Consider the following 18,010-nt stretch of genomic DNA (forward strand, 5'->3'; position numbering starts at 1 on the left):
AAGGGGGAATGGTTTTAAACTGAAAGAGGGGAGATTTAGATTAGAGGTTACGAGGAAATTTTTCATTCAGAGGGTGGTGAGGGACTGGCATAGGTTGCCCAGAGATGCTGTAGATGCCCTGGAGGTGTTCAAGACCAGGTTAGATGGGGCCCTGAGCAACCTGGTCTAGTGGGTGGCATTCCTGCCCATGGAAGGGGGGCTGGAACTTGATCTTTAAGGTCACCTCCAACCCAAGCCATTCTATGATTCCATGATTTGACATATAATATTTGTTAGATCATTAAGTGAATATTTAGGTCATCCATTGTGATACAAAGCAAGTCCTTACATTTGAAGAAGAGTTTAGGGAGGGCCATAACTAAACCCTACTACAGAATAAAATAAAATAAATAAAATAAAATAAAATAAAATAAAATAAATAAAATAAAATAAAAACAACATCAACAAACCAATTTAACAAAGATCTTTACAAGTCTCAATTAGAGGAATATTTCTTCCTGCCTGCACATCTGGCCATGAGCTTAATCTCACCTGTTGTTGTGGTTTTACCATACTAGGCAGCTAAACACCACAACCGCTCACTCATTCCGCCTCCTTAGATGAGGAGGGGAAGTAAAGGAAAGAACAACTCACGGGTTGAGGATAAAAGGATAAGGATAAAAAAAATAATTATTAAGGAAAGATTATTATTAACTGAACAATTTAACTAAAGGGGAAAAAAAAAGGGAAAGGGAAAAAGGGAGGAGGAAAGGGAAAAACAAAGCAAAACAAAACAAAACAAAAAAGGCTATGTGGAAGTGCAGAGGAAAGAAATTATTCTCTGCTTCCCACAAATGAGCGATGCTTGACCATGTCCTTGAAGCAGGGCCTCAATGCACATAGCCAGTGCTCAGGAGGAGGACCGACGTTTTCACGAGAGCCCACCCCTCTGCTCTTCTTCCTTCTTCCACCTTTTATTGCTGAGTGTGACACCACATGGTATGGAATATCCCTTTGGTTGGTTTAGGTCAGCTTCCCTGGTGATGTTTCTTTTCTCACACCCCCTAGGAAGGTTAGAAAGAGCCCTGATGCTGTGCCAGCACTGCTCAGCAGCAGACACAACACTGGTGTGATACCACTGCTGTTCTAGCTACACATGCAGAGCATAGCACTGTATGGGCTGCTGTGGGGAAAGTTAACTCCATCCCAGCCAGACCCAGTACACCTATACAATCAGGACACACTAACCTGGCATCTGAAAAAGCTAAGTATGATGGGATAATGAGCATCACTAAAACTCATTTTCCAGCTGACGCAACCTTCTGATGTACCCTGTGTAGAGAGAAATTCAAAGATTAGGTGTTTTAGAGCATTCTTTAAAGATACCTTTTGAAGGATATTTGAAATTATGGTGTTGGTTTTTTTTGGCCATACAAGGAAGGTATATATCTAAGGTATGCAGACTGCTAGTTTATTGCCTCAGTTAGAGGCCCGGATTTAGGCAGGGTGAATCTAAGCCACAAAACTGAAAAATAAGTATAAGTACAAACATCTGCAACATAAATGATTTGATTTGCAAAATGGCTTGGATTCTCTTAAAGTAAAAAATAAATATAAATTACTGCTGTTATTACAATACTTAATATTCATAGGCAGGCAGGTAGTATCAACACCATTTGTCAAATAATTTAATAGTCATAGCAATAATAATGAAAAAGTCAAAGCAATAACAATGAAGAGTTCACTTAAACATTTTGAAATTACTGTTAATTATCCACATTTCAGGTCTCTCTGATTTCTTCTGTGTACATCAGATGGCCATAGGGAACCTAATCCATCTAGCCAGAATTTAATTAAACACAGTGCATTTCAGTATGTTTCAGCAGAGCAGTTTGCTCCATTTTCTCTTCAGAAAGTCTAAGTAATACACCAAGTCAAGTGTAAGCTCCAAGCAACTGTATTCCTTTCAGTCTGCTTTTCAGAGGTGACTTAGAGAATTCTTAGACCCTTGAGAGTTGGCTTTTTTTATAAACCCATGTTAATATTTATTTATCTAGCTCTTATGTATGGACAGCCCAAAATTTGCATGAAACTTCCAATAGCAAGAACAGGGGATTTGCTCGTCATCCTGAGGCCAATTCCTTATTTCCTTTGTATTGTTTTGACCCTAGCATTAGTGATTGACTCCACAGACTCCACTGGAGGTATCCACAGTTCAGTGCAGGGAAGGCAAGATCTGAGCCTCTCAGCTTTCCTGTACCTGAGAAAGGCAAAGAAAGAGTAACTTCCATATGATCCAGATGTAGCAGAATCTCCCAAAATCTGAGGGAGATTCTGAGTCAGAGATTTCCAACACATGCTTTCATTGAGTCTTTCTGATCTGTTTCTGTAGCACTTATTAAGTTAGGTATGTCCCAGAAAAAATAGGAGCCTGCAATTGGAGCCACCTGCATGGCCCTACTGACACTGAACTACACTTCATGCACACAAATTTACTCCTGGCCCGTTAGGTCAATGGCAGTCTTACCATTGTTATTAAGGAGTCAGGCTTTCACCAACATACCAGAAAGGCTCTGACTCACGAAGCTCCAATGTGAGCTTCAGAGAACCACTGTTAGACACTTTTCCCATCTTACAGACTAAGAACAGTGTTGCAATCACTGTGAACAGACTCATGACTGACTGGCAGTTCAGAAGATGGAGGGCAGGGTAGATGTCACAACTGGCCGTTCAGAGGATGTTAGTTTGAATGCATACCCGGGCACTCATTAGGATGAGGTTTCTTGTTCAGCCATGCTTGAAACACATTGTATTTAATAGTCACATACTGCGTAACAAAGTATTGCTCTAAACATCCAAGAGATTAATAGGCATTGTGCTAAGGTCCACAGCGTGCTGCCTGTTAGTAGATCATAACCTTTGAACAGTGATCACAGTAACAGCTCAGCACAGATCTACCTAATACCTTCAATTTTGTTCATTTGTCTCCCTGCTCTTATGCACAGATGTGAATGAATGGACTTCTTTCTAAAGCAAAACTACAGTGTGATAGTTTATAGCAACTGAACTATGGCCAGAAAGGAAATTTGCAGATTTTATTATCCCCAGTGGAATAGCATGACATGGAACATGTTTTTAAAATAGATTTATTCCCCCTACTTTTGCTAGCTTATCAGTATTTCCTTGAAATGAGCCAGTTTGGGGCTCATTGTTCAAGGATAGTTGGACATGATAGGAGTAGGGGTGGGCAGGCTGTACAGTCACAAGACCACAACCACATTATGTGATGTGGGAATATGTGCTGCATTAGCTAGCAGTGATGGGAGAGCTGAAACCCTTTCCTCCATTCTGGGAAACCTGTGCCTGCAGGCCATTTCATGATTACATAAAACAGAGTACATGCTCCAAAGAAACAGAAAGCATAGCATTGTATTCTTTGTTTTGTTCTCCACTGCTCTATTATTAGAATAGCAAATGTTCTTATCTCAGAGTGTTATAACCCACACAGTCCCTTCAGGAGCAAGCTGCCAGTACAAATACAGAAGAAACAAGTCAAAATATGTTTAGGTTAGTAATATATACTCAGACTAGCTCAGAGTTTCATCTTTGGATACTAAATCAGCTGTCTGCTGAAATCTCAGTGTTATCAAGCCCATAAAGCATAAAATGCCACATATGTTAAAAATGGGTGGGGGTGGGGGGAATAGCCTGGAAACTATCCAAACGTGCTTTAGCAAGTAGTGTGACACAGTAATAGTTTATGTGCTTTGAGATTCAATTCAGAAGTGTACTCTTGTTTTGAACAAAAATGTTGATATAGATGCATTTGGGCCGTTAGTCTAACAGTCAGTAATAGCTTAATTGGAACAAGTCAAATAATTATAAAGTCAATCTTAAAAACTAGGCTTACAGCTACAAGAGGATGGATATCTTTAGTTAAAAGTCATGACAATGTCGCACATGTCTTTCATATAAACTAGGGGAACATGGTTTACATGAAAATATTTTAAGGTGGGGACAGAACTGGTTGCTGTAGGAGCAAATGCAAGATACTGCATTTGGGCAGGTATTGCCAGATGCAAAGACACAGCTTGGAAGCATCTGGCTATGTATCAGCTCTTGCAGGAGCAAATCTTAGGCCAAAGTGAATCACTGGCTGAATTACGTCAATATTGTGCAAGAAAAGGAAAACTAGAGATGTACAAATGAGAATACAACCTTCAAGGTACATGAGGTACTGGTACTTTTGCTTCTCTCACTTGCAATGTTCTGTTTAATTTTGAGTCCTACATTATCATCATTCTTGAGAATAATGGGGATGATCAGAAGCCTGAAGATTTGAACTAAATGAAGGTAACTTGCTCCTAAAAAGGAAAAGTCTAAGAATTGAGATGGTGTCTATTTTCAAATATGCATATGCCTGTTATAGAGAGATAGGAAATAAAACTATTCTGAATATCTGTTCTAGATAAGACATGAATTAATGGGCTAACATTGCAGAAAGGAAGATTCAGTAAAGATTAGGAAAGGCTTTGCTATCATATGTTTCTCAAGATTGCCTGGAGTACTGATAGTCTAAAAGACTGGGTTAGGTACATGTCTATGAAGAAAGGCAACAGTATTTAAGATATCAACTTGAGGACCATTCCAGCCCCACGAGTAAAAGACGTGCTTTTGGTGTGAAGGGAAAAATACAAACAGGTTTTAATTATGTACAGACCTGTAATAAAAATTCTTACTAGATGCACCCCATCTAGAAAAGCTATGATGCATGCTAGATCTTCTAATGTCATTTCTTTTCTTTGTAAATAAAAGGTGAACCAGAATTGGCTCCTTGTTTAGGATATCCCTGGATTATGAGAAAGTACCAAACTGAATTATGAAGTTCAAGTATCTTTGCCATTAAATCATCCAATTTTCACAAGGTGATGAACCAAAAGACAAATCTTTTCAACCCATTCCTACTTAACTTGTAGGCATTTTGATTATTCTGGCAGGTATCCTACTTAATGTGTAGGCATTTTGATTATTGTAGCAGCTATCTAAGAAGCTCAGAAAGAGATTTAATAGAGCATATGATCTCTTTGCTGTGTTTCATTGAACAGATGTCCTCTTCAGAAAGAACAAAACCCCAGCGATTATTCTTTTTAATGTGTTCCTAGAGCTGAATATAACTGGGAGTGTTTCCCCTCGCAGCGGTAGACAAGCTCCATCTGCTCTGTGACACATCTCAGATAACCTGAGGACAACTTCAGCAAAATGTGGGACACGTTCCCGTGATGGGCTGAAAACGCGAGTCTCCAGGACTGACTTCATAATGCTGCTCAACAGCCTCTACTTCCTGTTTTCCAGATTGTATTAAAAAGCAATTTCCTCTGTGGCAGTATAGCATTGGTAGTGCATCACTTTATCTTATCCATCCGGTTTCTAGAGGTGAATTCTTAGAACTTGGGGCGTAGTTTTACGCTTAACGCGGTTATTAGCAGGTGGAAAACAAGCGAGGACTGGTTTATGTTCTCATGTCAAAAGGCTCCGGCGTGATTACTCTGCCCTCTGCCGGCGCTCTCCCCACGGGAAGGACGTGAAAGTTTGAAGATTTATGCTGGCAGCTGACGGAAAGCTGCTGAATCCAGTCAGTTGAGGGCCACGCAGCACTCCTGACGCGGCCTGCAGGCGTGCTCAGCCCCAGGCTGCCAGGGCAGCCCCGCCCCGCCCCGCCACGCCCCGCCCTGCCCCAGCCGCCACGCCACCTCCCAGCCTCCCTCACGTCCCCGCCCAACGGCCGCCCTCTTGCGCACACGCAGGCGCGGAGCGGGACTACACTTCCCATCATGCAGCCGCAGTAGCGGGAAGGGCGCCCGGCATGGAGGCGGGCGAGGCGCGGCCGCGCGCCCACCTGGCCGCGCTGGTGCTGGCGCGCGGCGGCAGCAAGGGGATCCCGCTGAAGAACATCAAACTGCTGGCGGGCGTGCCGCTCGTCGGCTGGGTGCTGCGCGCCGCGCTGGACGCCGGCGTCTTCCACAGGTGCGCATGCGCACTCCGCATCCCCCCCCCCCCAACCCCCCTGGGTGTGTGAGGGTGGGCGGGGGCCGTTACCCCCAGGCAGGGTCGGTGCCGGCGGGGTGCTGTGCCCTCGGGAGCCAGCGTGGGGCTGCGGGGGTTGGGGAGCCGGGAGCAGGAAGGGTGTCAGGGGTGGTGGCCCGAGGCTGGTTGCCCTCGTTGTGACAGAGCTGCGACATCTCAAGTGGCGTTTGTGGTCCTGCAGGGTGTCCTAGTGCTGCGCGTGCCCAAAAAATGTTGCTCGGTTTTCCTTGTGCCTTCGTGCTATGTATGCGAAGACAGCAGTAAAATCATCCCCCTGCCTGCGCTGTGTAAGGCTGAGGGAGCGTGCTTCTGTCAGCCTCTCCAAGTTCCCAGAGTCGTGGAGGCAGAGAAAGTCCCAGAATTGCCAAAGAGAAGGAAATAATTGTGTGCTCAGAAGCAGGAGCTCACTTTGTGGCAAAGTGTGTGAAACTTTGGCAGCAACCATTAGTCACATAGAAGCAAACACATCAGTTGTGCTAAGAACGTGGGCATTACGAATTTCTTTCATTCTACCAGAAGAAACATGAGAATTTTCCTCACACGTACTAGTAACTGTAATCAAAACTAGTGCGTGGTTAGGATACTCTTGGTACGTAGCACGCTTAGGTGCAACTTCCTGGTACAACCCTTCTGTGTTATGTTAGGAGCAGGGACTTGAAGTTCAGGTTTTATAGTAAAGTGTACAAATGTAGCCTGACCAGATGCAGAGCTGGAAGTATGCACAAATCTGCCATATCCCATAGCTACTGTACTATTATCCCATAAAACCTTACCATAGTCTGAAAAGTACAGTAAGCATCTGTGGCTTTATTTTTAATAAAGAAACAGTTAAAACATTTCTGACCTAGATCATTGATAATAACTTCATGCAGGTGAATCCATATTGTTTAACAACCTGTTATGAATATGAGGGTTTGAGTGACCTCCATGTTTCTACTTGAATTTTCCTGATAGGAGTGAGTCATAACAGGTGTGTTAGATGAAAGTGTGATGGGTTTTCAAGTCCCTTTTGAAGCAGCTGTGCTGACAGTGTACACATTACACAGCAAAACACTGTTAGTCAAATGGGTAGGGTATGTTTAAACTAGCTACGCTGAAAGAGGTTACAGAAAATACATCTTCCGCATTCATTTACGTGGGTGTGATTTGATATTGCTGTCACTGTTATACACAGATTCTGATAATCTCATGATGTTTTTGAATGGAAAAGTTTAACTAAAGCACCACTTGCTATGTGCAGTGCACTGAGAATGCCGTTATTGCTGAGAGAATAAAGTTTTTTTCATTTTTTTTTCTGCATCTCCTATGCTTTTTTGTCATAATAATGGCAGCAGCCACCTTGCAGTATTAAGGTAGTGTTTACCTTCACATGATACTCAGACTTTGTCCTTCCTTTTGTAAATGTTTATTATCTCTGACGCACAACAGTCTTGCCTTGCTAGTATTGAAGGTTTTCAGTGCCACAACACACACAGTTGTAACTTGAACAGTTCTTTCCCTGGGACTGTATGGAGCCTAACTGATAGATTTTAAAATGATTGCAGGATAAGCTATTTGTCTAACTGAGTGGCATTTTTACTTACTGTTAGCCTTGTTTCTGAACTCTGCAGTGATTTTGAATACATCACTCAAACCAGTCATAATACAATGATCTTTTAGCATGCCTAACATTGTGGCATGCTGGCAATAGATTTTTCTTCTAGTTACAACTTTGAATTTTATGTTGCTTAAGATACCTATGGATGTGGTAGATCAGGCACCCTACAGAATTAAATTGAAATGCAACCCAGGCTTTAGATTGTACAATCTGATGAATGTGTGTGTGTTTTATCCCTGTTGTTAAACGTGCTTTGTTGGACTGACAAGTAGTTTTACCACACAAATAAAAGAACTAGTTGCTTTCATTGCCAGGTACAGTACAGAGAGTTGTTCAGGTTAGCAGATTACAGCAGACAAGTGGACAGTACTGGGTGTTGTTCTCTATGTAATCATTCATTTATGTCACTGTCTGCCAACAGTGTGTGGGTTTCTACAGACCACGATGAAATCGAGAAGGTTGCAAAGCAGTTTGGCGCCCAAGTTCATCGTCGAAGCCCTGAAGTATCTCAAGACTCCTCTACTTCTCTAGAAGCTATCAGAGAGTTTCTTAATCATCATCAGGGTAAATCAGTAATGAAACATGCGGAGCTTTTATGTTGTAGCCCTGTAAGGATGATGCACTTAGTATTTAGAAAAATAAGTAAATCCTGTAGTAAGTTGAAGCTGGAAAGATTCTCCTTTTGCGGCATCCACTCATACCACATTTTGGGGTTGTATGTATTAAAATACTCATTGTTTCATAAATGTTTCTTTATTTTTCTTTAGAGGTTGATATTGTAGGAAATATTCAAGCAACATCTCCCTGTTTACATCCCAGTGATCTTATAAAAGTGGCAGATCTGATCCAGAAAGAGGGCTTTGATTCTGTCTTCTCTGTTGTGAGACGGCATCAATTTAGATGGAGCGAGGTAAAAAAAGGAGGTAATATTTATCTGTTTCTGGTTACAGTTGAATAAGTAAAACTTTGATTAATTTTAAGCGTTTAATGTTTGTACCTATGACATTTATATCTGGAAGGGCCTTTAGAGACATAGGCTGTCTTCTTTGGAAGGTTAAGATCACTTAAGATTCCTCTTAAGTAGTGCTGTTTTAATATTACTGATCATTGCTCAGACAATCTTAAGATGCTGAAAATGAAAATACTATTATCCTGTCTAGGCTCAAAAAATAACTTCCCTAAACTTTACATGTCAACATCTGCTTGGTGGGTGTTGATGTTTTTGTGGACATGACTCTGACGTCCTGTCTTAACTAGGGAACTGTTTAGTCTTACTGTGTAATAGCTAATAAGTAGCAAATAACGTGAGCTAAATCTTAGTCAAGACCGGATGGCAACCTCATAGCTTGGAGGCTTAGGGTTGTTTTCAGCCTGCTAAATTGTCAGCTGACTCAAGTGAGATTGCAAACTGCCTTTGATTCATAAGGAATGAAGTCAAGTAGCTTATACAGAAATTACTGTTTTTCCTAGACAAAATATTCTTCTTTCCAAGGTGACTCAGGACTGAACTTTACTTAAAAAGCTTATATGTTATCATAGCTAGATAAGTATCTTCTGTGCTTGTACTAAGAACTATTCCCTACATTGCTTCTGTTTCTGTGATTAAAGTAGAAATTTTTGCTTCCTTTTTTTTTTTTTTTTTCACAAAATGATTAGTTCAGATATTGTCACATTTTTATTTTCTAAAAATAAATATGTTACTCAGATACTAATGTTATTCTGTTGATATCTAAAATGTTTCAGATGTAATTTTTTGTGAGTTCACAAAGTGTCATGCTGTAAAAGAAAATGCGAAGTAGATGAATGTTGATACCGGAGGTATGTTGGAATAAAAATTTGGCCTTTGTTTAGAATAAACAGATAACATGAACACACTCCTTTTTCCTCATAAGAGGAGGAAAATTTATTGATAAATGTGTAAGAGGAATATCAAAATCATGGATAGAAGTGTAGGATTCGGTGGTTTGTATTTTAGATGACTAGGTGAAAGTCCACTTCATGTCTTGAGATGCTAGATGGACATCTGAAAATCTAAATCTCATTTGGATGTACCATGTGGCTTTGAAATGATGGTGTGCCACCACTTCTCCATAGGTATTTGGTAACCTGTATCGACCTCTGTAAATAACATCTATCCTCAAATTGTTACAATAAAAAAGCCTGGACACCTACCTAAAAGAGCAAATTGCTCTTTAGTGCAAAAAGATACCTGAAGTCTTTTAATGTAGCAAAAGATTTACTCAACTGCAAAGCATACATATGCGGAGAACAAGCTAAAAATTTTGAAAACATTCACAGCTTAAGGGTAAAAGCAGCTTGCCTTTCAGGAACACAGTGTTTCAGGTAACACCAATTTGCCTGAGTAGAATCTAGTTTAGTATTGTGCTCTTCTCAGACTAATTTAAAATACTGATTGTACCTCTTACTGTGTATTTCTGTTGTTCTTTCAGCATTGAGGTTTAATATTCATGTACCCTGAAAGACACAGATGTCTTCCCCTGCTTAGGAATGTTAACTTCATTAAGCACGAAGTTGTATTTATTGAACACTAAGTTCATATATATGGAAGTTTCAGGATGTTTTGGGTTTTTGAGAATACCCTCTAACTTCTTCATGGGATAATGAGACCCAATGAATTTTAGCTGCTTTGTGCATGTGAATTGGGGTGGCTTAAAAACAGAAGTCTCTGGTTGCTGGTTCAGTTTCTGCTAACAGTATGAGATCTTACAGGATCTTGCTTGTTCAAAGGCACTGCTTGAACATATTCATTTTTAGAAAATAAAAATGTGACAGTATCTGAACTAATCATTTTGTGAAAAAAATCAGTGTGGACACTGATTAAACCATATAAGAATGGTTAATATTATGTATATCTCTAAATAAGAAGTATTTTGGGGAAGTACCGAGATATTTCCACAGGCAAGATTTCTTCTATGCTCTTTTTTCACCTTTCAGATTTCAAGATGGTCCTATCAGCTCTCCGTTCTTTTAGGGTGTTTTGTTTTTTAGGTGTATGTAGCTGAATGTTTTTTTTGTGTGTTTAGCCTCTAAACCCCTTCCTATTGTGTACTAGAAAGTAGATTATGGAAGGGATATGGTATTTCCTTCACACTAGCAGGAACACTCTAGAAGAATATCCCCCTACTACTTTCAGAAATCAGTTTTAGGAGATGATAACATCTCAGGATTTTTTTTTTATTATTATTTTTATGTTGGAAAGTAGAACGTTATTTTGCTCTGCTAGAAATGCAGGACAGTTCTCCACTTCGTTACCCACAGTTCCAAAAAAGAGCAAGCAATTCAGTGATTCTTTATAAAGCTAAAAAATTAGAGATAATAATGAAAGAAGATGGTGACTGAACTGTGTCCTTAATTTTTCAACAGAAAGCTGTGTTACAGAAAGTTATTAAGTGATTTTGAACAGGGATTCTGGAAAACTTATTTTGGCATTTCTGTCTGTTAACAGAAAATAAAATGACAGAGCCCCAAAACCTGAATCCAGCAAAACGGTACCGGAGGCAAGATTGGCCTGGGGAGCTGTATGAAAATGGATCATTTTATTTTGCAAAGAGGCATTTGATTGAGAAGGGCTACTTGCAGGTTAGTGCTTCTGTTTTTTTTTTACAGCTGTTTGAAAAAATGTATCTTCTACTCTTGTCACGGAGTGTTTTGAATTCAATGATGTGTTTCAGTTTCTGATGCTATCAGTATCTACTAACTGCACTTTGACTTTAGGACAGCATATTATTTGTAATTTAAGAGGGCTGGTTGTAGTTAGGGCTGTACCAGTTACAGCCTCCTTCACAACAAATTTGTACAAATAATATTGAACCGTATATACTTATAAGCCTAAAAACCTGAGTTTCAAGTAGATTTATTGCTATGTAAGTGCATACCTTATAATTCAGTTTAGCGTTACTGAGGGTATAAAACTAACCTGCAGTGCCACAGGCTTCTCATAGAATCTATAAACTTGCATTCTTGTCAAGTTTAGACATTTTGCCTTATGCCTATTTTGTGCTGTAGTTTAAACAGTCTTTTTCCCTTTCCTGATGTTTGCGTCCTTGTGTAGTAATACAGAGCGAGCATATTTACTTCAGCTTTAATTTTGTTTGTCTATAAAAATAGTCTCTTAACTTTCTCATGCAAGATAAGTTTGCTGTCTTACAGATAATTTCCAGTATTTGTCATCACAACTGGAAAAAAGCCTAATGTAGGTATTTCCACTTTTGTGATATGAATACCTTACTAGTTATGTCAGAATACTAGATTCTTAGCTCTTTTGCAGATACATTACTAATCTAGAGGTAATAGCTTTAGTTTTCTATGCTTTGGATAGACACATGCAGCACTGGATAGTGCTGTGTGGACTTGCAGGCATTGATGCAAAGTTGTACAGTTGTGCTGAATTACACATTTTTTGAAAGTTGGACACTAACTCTCTGAGGATCAGGGCATCAGGGCTTTTAGTTTTTTTTTAAATTACACTGGGTTTTGGTGGATGTTTTTCCAGTTGAGATGAAGTCTTTGCATAGACAGAAAGCAAAAAATAAACATACTTGTATTGATTCAGTGCTAAGGTATTACTGCTTTACTGCATTAAAAGACCTATTGAATCAGTATGACCTAATGAATACTAGCCTAGTTGCACACTTCCTCTAGTTGTGCAAGGAAGATATTAACTGTGGCTTATATAAAGTTTCAAATGCTTGGTTCTGTGTAGCTGACAAAATACTGTTGTTGATGGCTCTCTAGCTTCTAAGCTAGTCAGCATGACTTCCATGTAACCAACTTTCATTACATGATACTAAATTGTAGAGTTTTGTAGCTTTATTAACCCAAGCAGAAAATTGTAATAGGTTCTATTTTATCTAGGGTGGTAAAATGGCCTACTATGAAATGCGTGCTGAGCATAGTGTGGATATTGATATAGACATTGACTGGCCTATTGCAGAGCAAAGAGTACTGAGGTAAAAGCAAGTCTCGTTCCTTCATTTCTTTAATATTGGTCGTTGTTTCAAAGAATGATCATGAGAATTCATAAAGTAGGTTTTTTTAATTGCGATTTCAGAAATTAATCAAAATCAAATATAATTGAATAATTTAATTCCATCCATCATTTTTCCTTTCTTTCTTGAAATCATTTGAATTACCTTTGCACTGTTTGTATGTGTTTCTTGTTTGCTAGTTCATGTAAGTTCAGCCTGCTTTAAGGGATTGTGAGCCTCACTATACCATAGCAATGTGTTAGTATCATTTCTGGCCTTTTTAGCTGAGTTGTCTTAGGTTTCCACAGTCTAGATTATGCTTACTAATTCACATGACTAAGAGTGCTCCAGGTAGAAGGCATGAGTTGATTACATTTTGCCTGCTGCCTTTGCAGATACTGTGTATCTCTACAAAGAAATAGCAGCTGTGAATGGGATGTGTTTATTGTACCTTTTTCATCCTTTACTCCGTTTTATTTTTTCTTGCCATAAGTGTTAATAGAACATAAGCTTTTATGCTAGGGAAATGAATGCCTAATTTTTAAGTGGGTAATATAACTGAGCTGTCTTAGATGGCTTTATATTTTTTTCATTGAAGGAGAATCTACTTGCAGAGTGAAGGCAATGAGAAAAGGCATTAGGGGGAAAAAAATAGAATTTCAAAGCTAATTCTTCTGTGTGAAGGTCACAATTGTATTTGAAATGTTTGTTTTCTGAGTGTGCAAAAACTTCCATCTAAAAAGATAACTTCTTTGTCTAGCTTTGGGTATTTTGGCAAGGAACCATTAAAAGAAGTGAAGCTATTGGTTTGCAGTATTGATGGATGCCTGACAAATGGTCGCATTTATGTCACAGAAGATCAGAAGGAAATGGTATCCTACGATTATAGAGATATTGTTGGTATCAATCTGCTAAAGAAAAGGGGAATCGAGGTAAGTGTTGTTCTAAAGCATGACACTTTATTTATGATGTGATCAAGCAGTATGATACACTGGTTCAGGGTTGGGGCAAACACTGTTTTCAGATTCTGTAGAGTAAAATAAACGTATTCTGATAAACTGATCCATTTCATTCATATCAGCTATGGCATCTTTCTCTTTTTGTCCTGGAAAAATGTGGAAAGAAATTTGTATGGTGTTTTGCTAGCACCAGTCATATTGTGTGCTCTTTAGTCTACGTACCCATTAGCTAGCAGTCAGTTTCTTGTTTATTGTGACATGTCTCTGCTGTATAAATTGTATGTTTTTCCAACAGCTTTACGAAGCAGGAATAGGTTGTTATCTCTTAGCGACCTAAGAAGGATACCCAGGCAAATTACTTGGTTTATCCTAGATGAGCCATTTTTATGGCAGAGGGAAAAATTTGCTCTGTATAAGTACATTAAAGGAGGCTGTAGCGAGGTGGGGGTTGGCCTGTTCTCCCATGTGCCTGGTGACAGGACGAGGGGGAATGGGCTAAAGTTACGCCAGGGGAGTTTTAGGTTGGATGTTAGGAAGAATTTCTTTACTGAAAGGGTTGTGAGGCACTGGAACGGGCTGCCCAGGGAGGTGGTGGAGTCACCATCCCTGGAAGTCTTCAAAAGACGTTTAGATGTAGAACTTAGGGATATGGTTTAGTGGGGACTGTTAGTGTTAGGTTAGAGGTTGGACTCGATGATCTTGAGGTCTCTTCCAACCTAGAAATTCTGTGATTCTGTGATTCTGTGAAATTAAACCCCAATTGCTTTTGTCCACATAGTTGCTTTAACCATAACTTATGTGCTCCTAAGTTGTAAGTCAAATGAAAAAAATAACACATACTGTAATATGAATGCTTTCCTGAATTATTATTATTACTAAATTCTGCTGAACAGACTATTTGCTTGCATTGTGTAAAATTAGCCTTCCTGTTATTTTCTCTTTGTGCTGCTGCTTTTGGTATAGCTAGAAGAATTTCTTAGAGTAAGAACTAAATCTTGGGGTAAGAACTAAGTACAGATTTCGGCTTCCTTCAGAGAGATGGGCATGGATAAGACAAAGATAGTTAAACCCTGAGTAGTTTGTTGAAGATTCATTTTGGTTTTCTGTTGTTGTAACAGGTTAGGCAAGATGTTCCTGATATATTTAGGTGCAGCTGGTGCTGCCTTGGGGTAGTGGAATGAAGCATGTGTTTTTTCAAAACTTCAGCTTTGTTTTATGTGAGGCAGAAGGGAGGAGGCTTGTAATGTTTGTTTTGTTGCCTCTGGGTGCCCTTTCTCATACTTATGTGACTTGGAATTTATTATTACAAACCTCTTGGGCTTTGTGCTGCACTTGCTGTATTTCTAGTGCATGGTTCTGGTGTACTCTTGCTTTGTGCACTGCTCCTGTTCATTCTGTGCTTAATGCCAAATCCTTGTTAGCATTTAACAGCAATAAACAACAAGAAAGATAAGCTTGTCCACAGCTTGGGCAAAAAGCTTGGAGTAGTTGTGTCTGAAATCCTTAAAAATCCTGATGCAGTAATCTGGTTTTAGCCTACATTGTACATCATTTCTAAATTTAAAATTTGGAATGAACTTCCAGAGATTAATGTGCCATGCCACTTCTGTCTGTTTAGTGGTCTCTTGACACTCTGAAGTCCTACTGTAACTAATGTGGTAACATTATTAGGCAGAGGAATCAGGAAAAACACTTAAAAATATTCTACTTCTACAAAAACTGCTGAAACTTTCCTTGGAAATTCTTTTATTCCCTGCTTTGGCTTAGGTTAGATGTTACTGCATTAGACGGTGAGCGTGGCACTGTACCATGATTTCCAGTATTTTTATTTAGTACATGTTGCTTTTAAAAAGATAAATGTAAACTTCTGTTTTGTGCTCAAGCTCAAGGAAGCCTACAGTTTGTTTCGCTTTCCCAAAGCAACTTGTATTTCAAGACTGTAATGTGTTTTTTGGACACAAATCACTTCCACTCTGAGTTCTGAACGAAGAAACCAGTCATGCAACACTCTTCTGATATCTAAGAAAGCCTACATCTGAAACTTCTAGTCTCTTTTTGTAAATCAACATAAATGGCTTTTTTCCCTTGTATATAGAATTAAAATTTATTCTAACTTTATTTAATAGGTTCGACTCATCTCTGAAAGAGATTGTTCAAAAACCCTGCCAGCCATGCAGCTGGAATGTGTAGCAGAAGTTAATGCAACAGATAAATTACAAGTCCTGGAAGACTGGCGAAAATACATTGGCTTGAGCTGGAAAGAAGTTGCTTACTTAGGTCAGTTTCTTTTTTTCTTGTTTTCTTTTTTCTTTGGTAGTAAAATTTCATGTAGCGTACACATGCAAACTTCGTAGCACTGCTCATCTTCAAAATCACTTTGTCCATTGCTAATACACTAAACATAGTGGGATTAGAGTGCAAATTACAATACAAAACCACCAAAAGCAAATACCTATTTGAAGTCCTGTTGGGGTACAATCTAAATATTAAATGCAATAATGAATCACTGTCTACTTTTGCAAGTAATGTTTTACCTCTTTTTGTAGTGTGATTTAGAAAATCTTTTGATATTGAACAAGTAAACAGTTGTGGTTCACGCTTTTGAATTCCTTCTGGTTCATTTCAGATTAATATTGTAGAGTTATATTCTGAAATATAAACAAAAATCAGAATTAAAACTGAAAGCTATCTAATGTACAAAATTACATTTTAGTGATAACTTAAGTGCTGCAAATGCTTACTTAGCTGCTCAAATAATTTCACTCACCTTAGTAGTACCATTCTTTTGCCTGAATATTATGTGTAAAGTATGATCAGTGTCTACATATCACTGGGATTTTCTAAGAATACATATGCAAAGTGCTGTTGAGCTTCTCAGATGAAAATTGTGGCAAGAATAGAAATTCTGAAAACTACTAATAAGTATTTTGAAAAATGATGGTTTGGCTCATTTTTCTCCTTTTGTGGTATTTTTATATCTGTCATTTTTTCTCAACAGGAAATGAAGAGTCTGATGTGGAATGCCTGAAGAAAGCTGGCATGAGTGGTGTGCCTGCTGATGCTTGTGCAGTTGCTCAGAAGGCTGCTGGTTACATTTGTAAAAGCAGTGGTGGTTGTGGAGCTGTCCGAGAGTTTGCAGAACACATATTCCTGTTGTTAGAAAAAGTGAACTCTGCAAGAAAGCAAATGGAAGATGTGAATTCAGCAGGAGAGGATACAGGGGGAAAATGAGAGCAGCAGAAGTGGAAATAAGGAATTACTTAAAAAATAACACTGCAGTCGTTCTACCCCACTTTTCATCTTCTCCATTTCCCCCTCAGTAAGCCTGAATCCCAACGGATGGCTGCCTTTCAAATTTTACACGGTAGTAGAGTTAAAAAGATGTTTCCCTCAAATTAAAGATCCCATTCTGATTAAGTGCTAGTATCCGTGATTGTATTCATGATTATTTTAAAAGCCAGTTAAGTGCAATTGAAAATACTAGAAAAAGTGGTGTCTTGTAAACCTACTCTAAATCATTACACTTGTCCTAAAGGAATGATGTATCTTTATTTCATAATACAAATATTTTCAGGGAATAATGATTTTTTATGATTTGTGGATATGTAATTCAGACTTCAAAAAAATTTGTTCTGCCAGTTGTGCAGTTATTTACATTTCCTCTATCTTCAATATGATATTGTGGTTGTGTGCTAGCTTTTCATGAGACACATCTTTAGGAAGGAAGAGTTTTAGTATATGCTGGAGAAGTTGGGTGTAAAATAACTACCAAACATTTTCCTATATTTTGAAAAGCTTAGTTACTGTAAAGCCAGCTAATACTAACACTAACTAACAAAAGCATTTAAGCATGTGTTCAATTTTGAGCTAAGTAATTAAGCAGCATTTGGAATTATGCCATCTTAACCTTTGAATCTGTTTATATTGGGTTTTATTTAAGTGCTTAAATTAACATACCTAAATGCTTTGCCAAATTTAGAAGTAAATCTCCCATTTACTTTGAAATCTTTCCTTTGCAGAAACTGTTTCTTTCTATGAAGTCTGTATTACAATCACTAATGAGTTAAAAGAAAAAAAAAAGTAAAGAAAATGTTCTTTAATGTTTATTGTATGGAAAAGGAATGGCCGTGGAAGAAAAAATCATAGCTGACATTTCCACAAATATTTATATAAAATATGTATTCAGACTATTTTTAGCATGTTAATTTAAAATTGGTGTATATGTGTATTTGTATTTATGTAAAATACAATTTTTCCTGTTTTGATTTGAAGAACTGTAAACATTTGTATAACTGACACTAAAAATATGCGTCTGTTTTCAATCCTAGTATTTACCAGTGAGTCAGGCTCAGCCTTGAGTTATACTAAAAAATAAAATAAAAATAAAATGGCACTGGCACACA

At 38.5% G+C, this 18,010-nt stretch overlaps 1 protein-coding gene across 1 annotated transcript; it reads left to right on the forward strand.

Moving 5' to 3' along the window:
- The first annotated feature begins 5,765 nt into the window (after nucleotides 1-5,765).
- On the forward strand, nucleotides 5,766-17,024 carry CMAS (cytidine monophosphate N-acetylneuraminic acid synthetase). Its single transcript, XM_027449995.3, has 8 exons — nucleotides 5,766-6,003; nucleotides 8,082-8,224; nucleotides 8,428-8,583; nucleotides 11,127-11,260; nucleotides 12,536-12,630; nucleotides 13,409-13,580; nucleotides 15,734-15,884; nucleotides 16,606-17,024. The coding sequence occupies exons 1-8, from the start codon at nucleotides 5,843-5,845 to the stop codon at nucleotides 16,836-16,838; spliced, it is 1,245 nt and encodes a 414-aa protein (XP_027305796.1). The 5' UTR covers nucleotides 5,766-5,842; the 3' UTR covers nucleotides 16,839-17,024.
- Nucleotides 17,025-18,010: the final 986 nt, after the last annotated feature.

The sequence above is a fragment of the Anas platyrhynchos genome, chromosome 1 (assembly GCF_047663525.1).
Source record: "Anas platyrhynchos isolate ZD024472 breed Pekin duck chromosome 1, IASCAAS_PekinDuck_T2T, whole genome shotgun sequence".
In the NCBI taxonomy this organism is placed as follows: domain Eukaryota; kingdom Metazoa; phylum Chordata; class Aves; order Anseriformes; family Anatidae; genus Anas; species Anas platyrhynchos.

Excerpts from the sequence above, each read along its gene's own strand:
- CMAS (XM_027449995.3), top strand. The coding sequence starts at position 5,843 with ATGGAGGCGGGCGAGGCGCGGCCGCGCGCCCACCTGGCCGCGCTGGTG. Across the intron at positions 8,584-11,126 it reads GAGCGAGGTAAAAAAAGGAG|AAAATAAAATGACAGAGCCC; the intron begins GTAATATTTATC and ends GTCTGTTAACAG. Across the intron at positions 13,581-15,733 it reads TAAAGAAAAGGGGAATCGAG|GTTCGACTCATCTCTGAAAG; the intron begins GTAAGTGTTGTT and ends TTTATTTAATAG.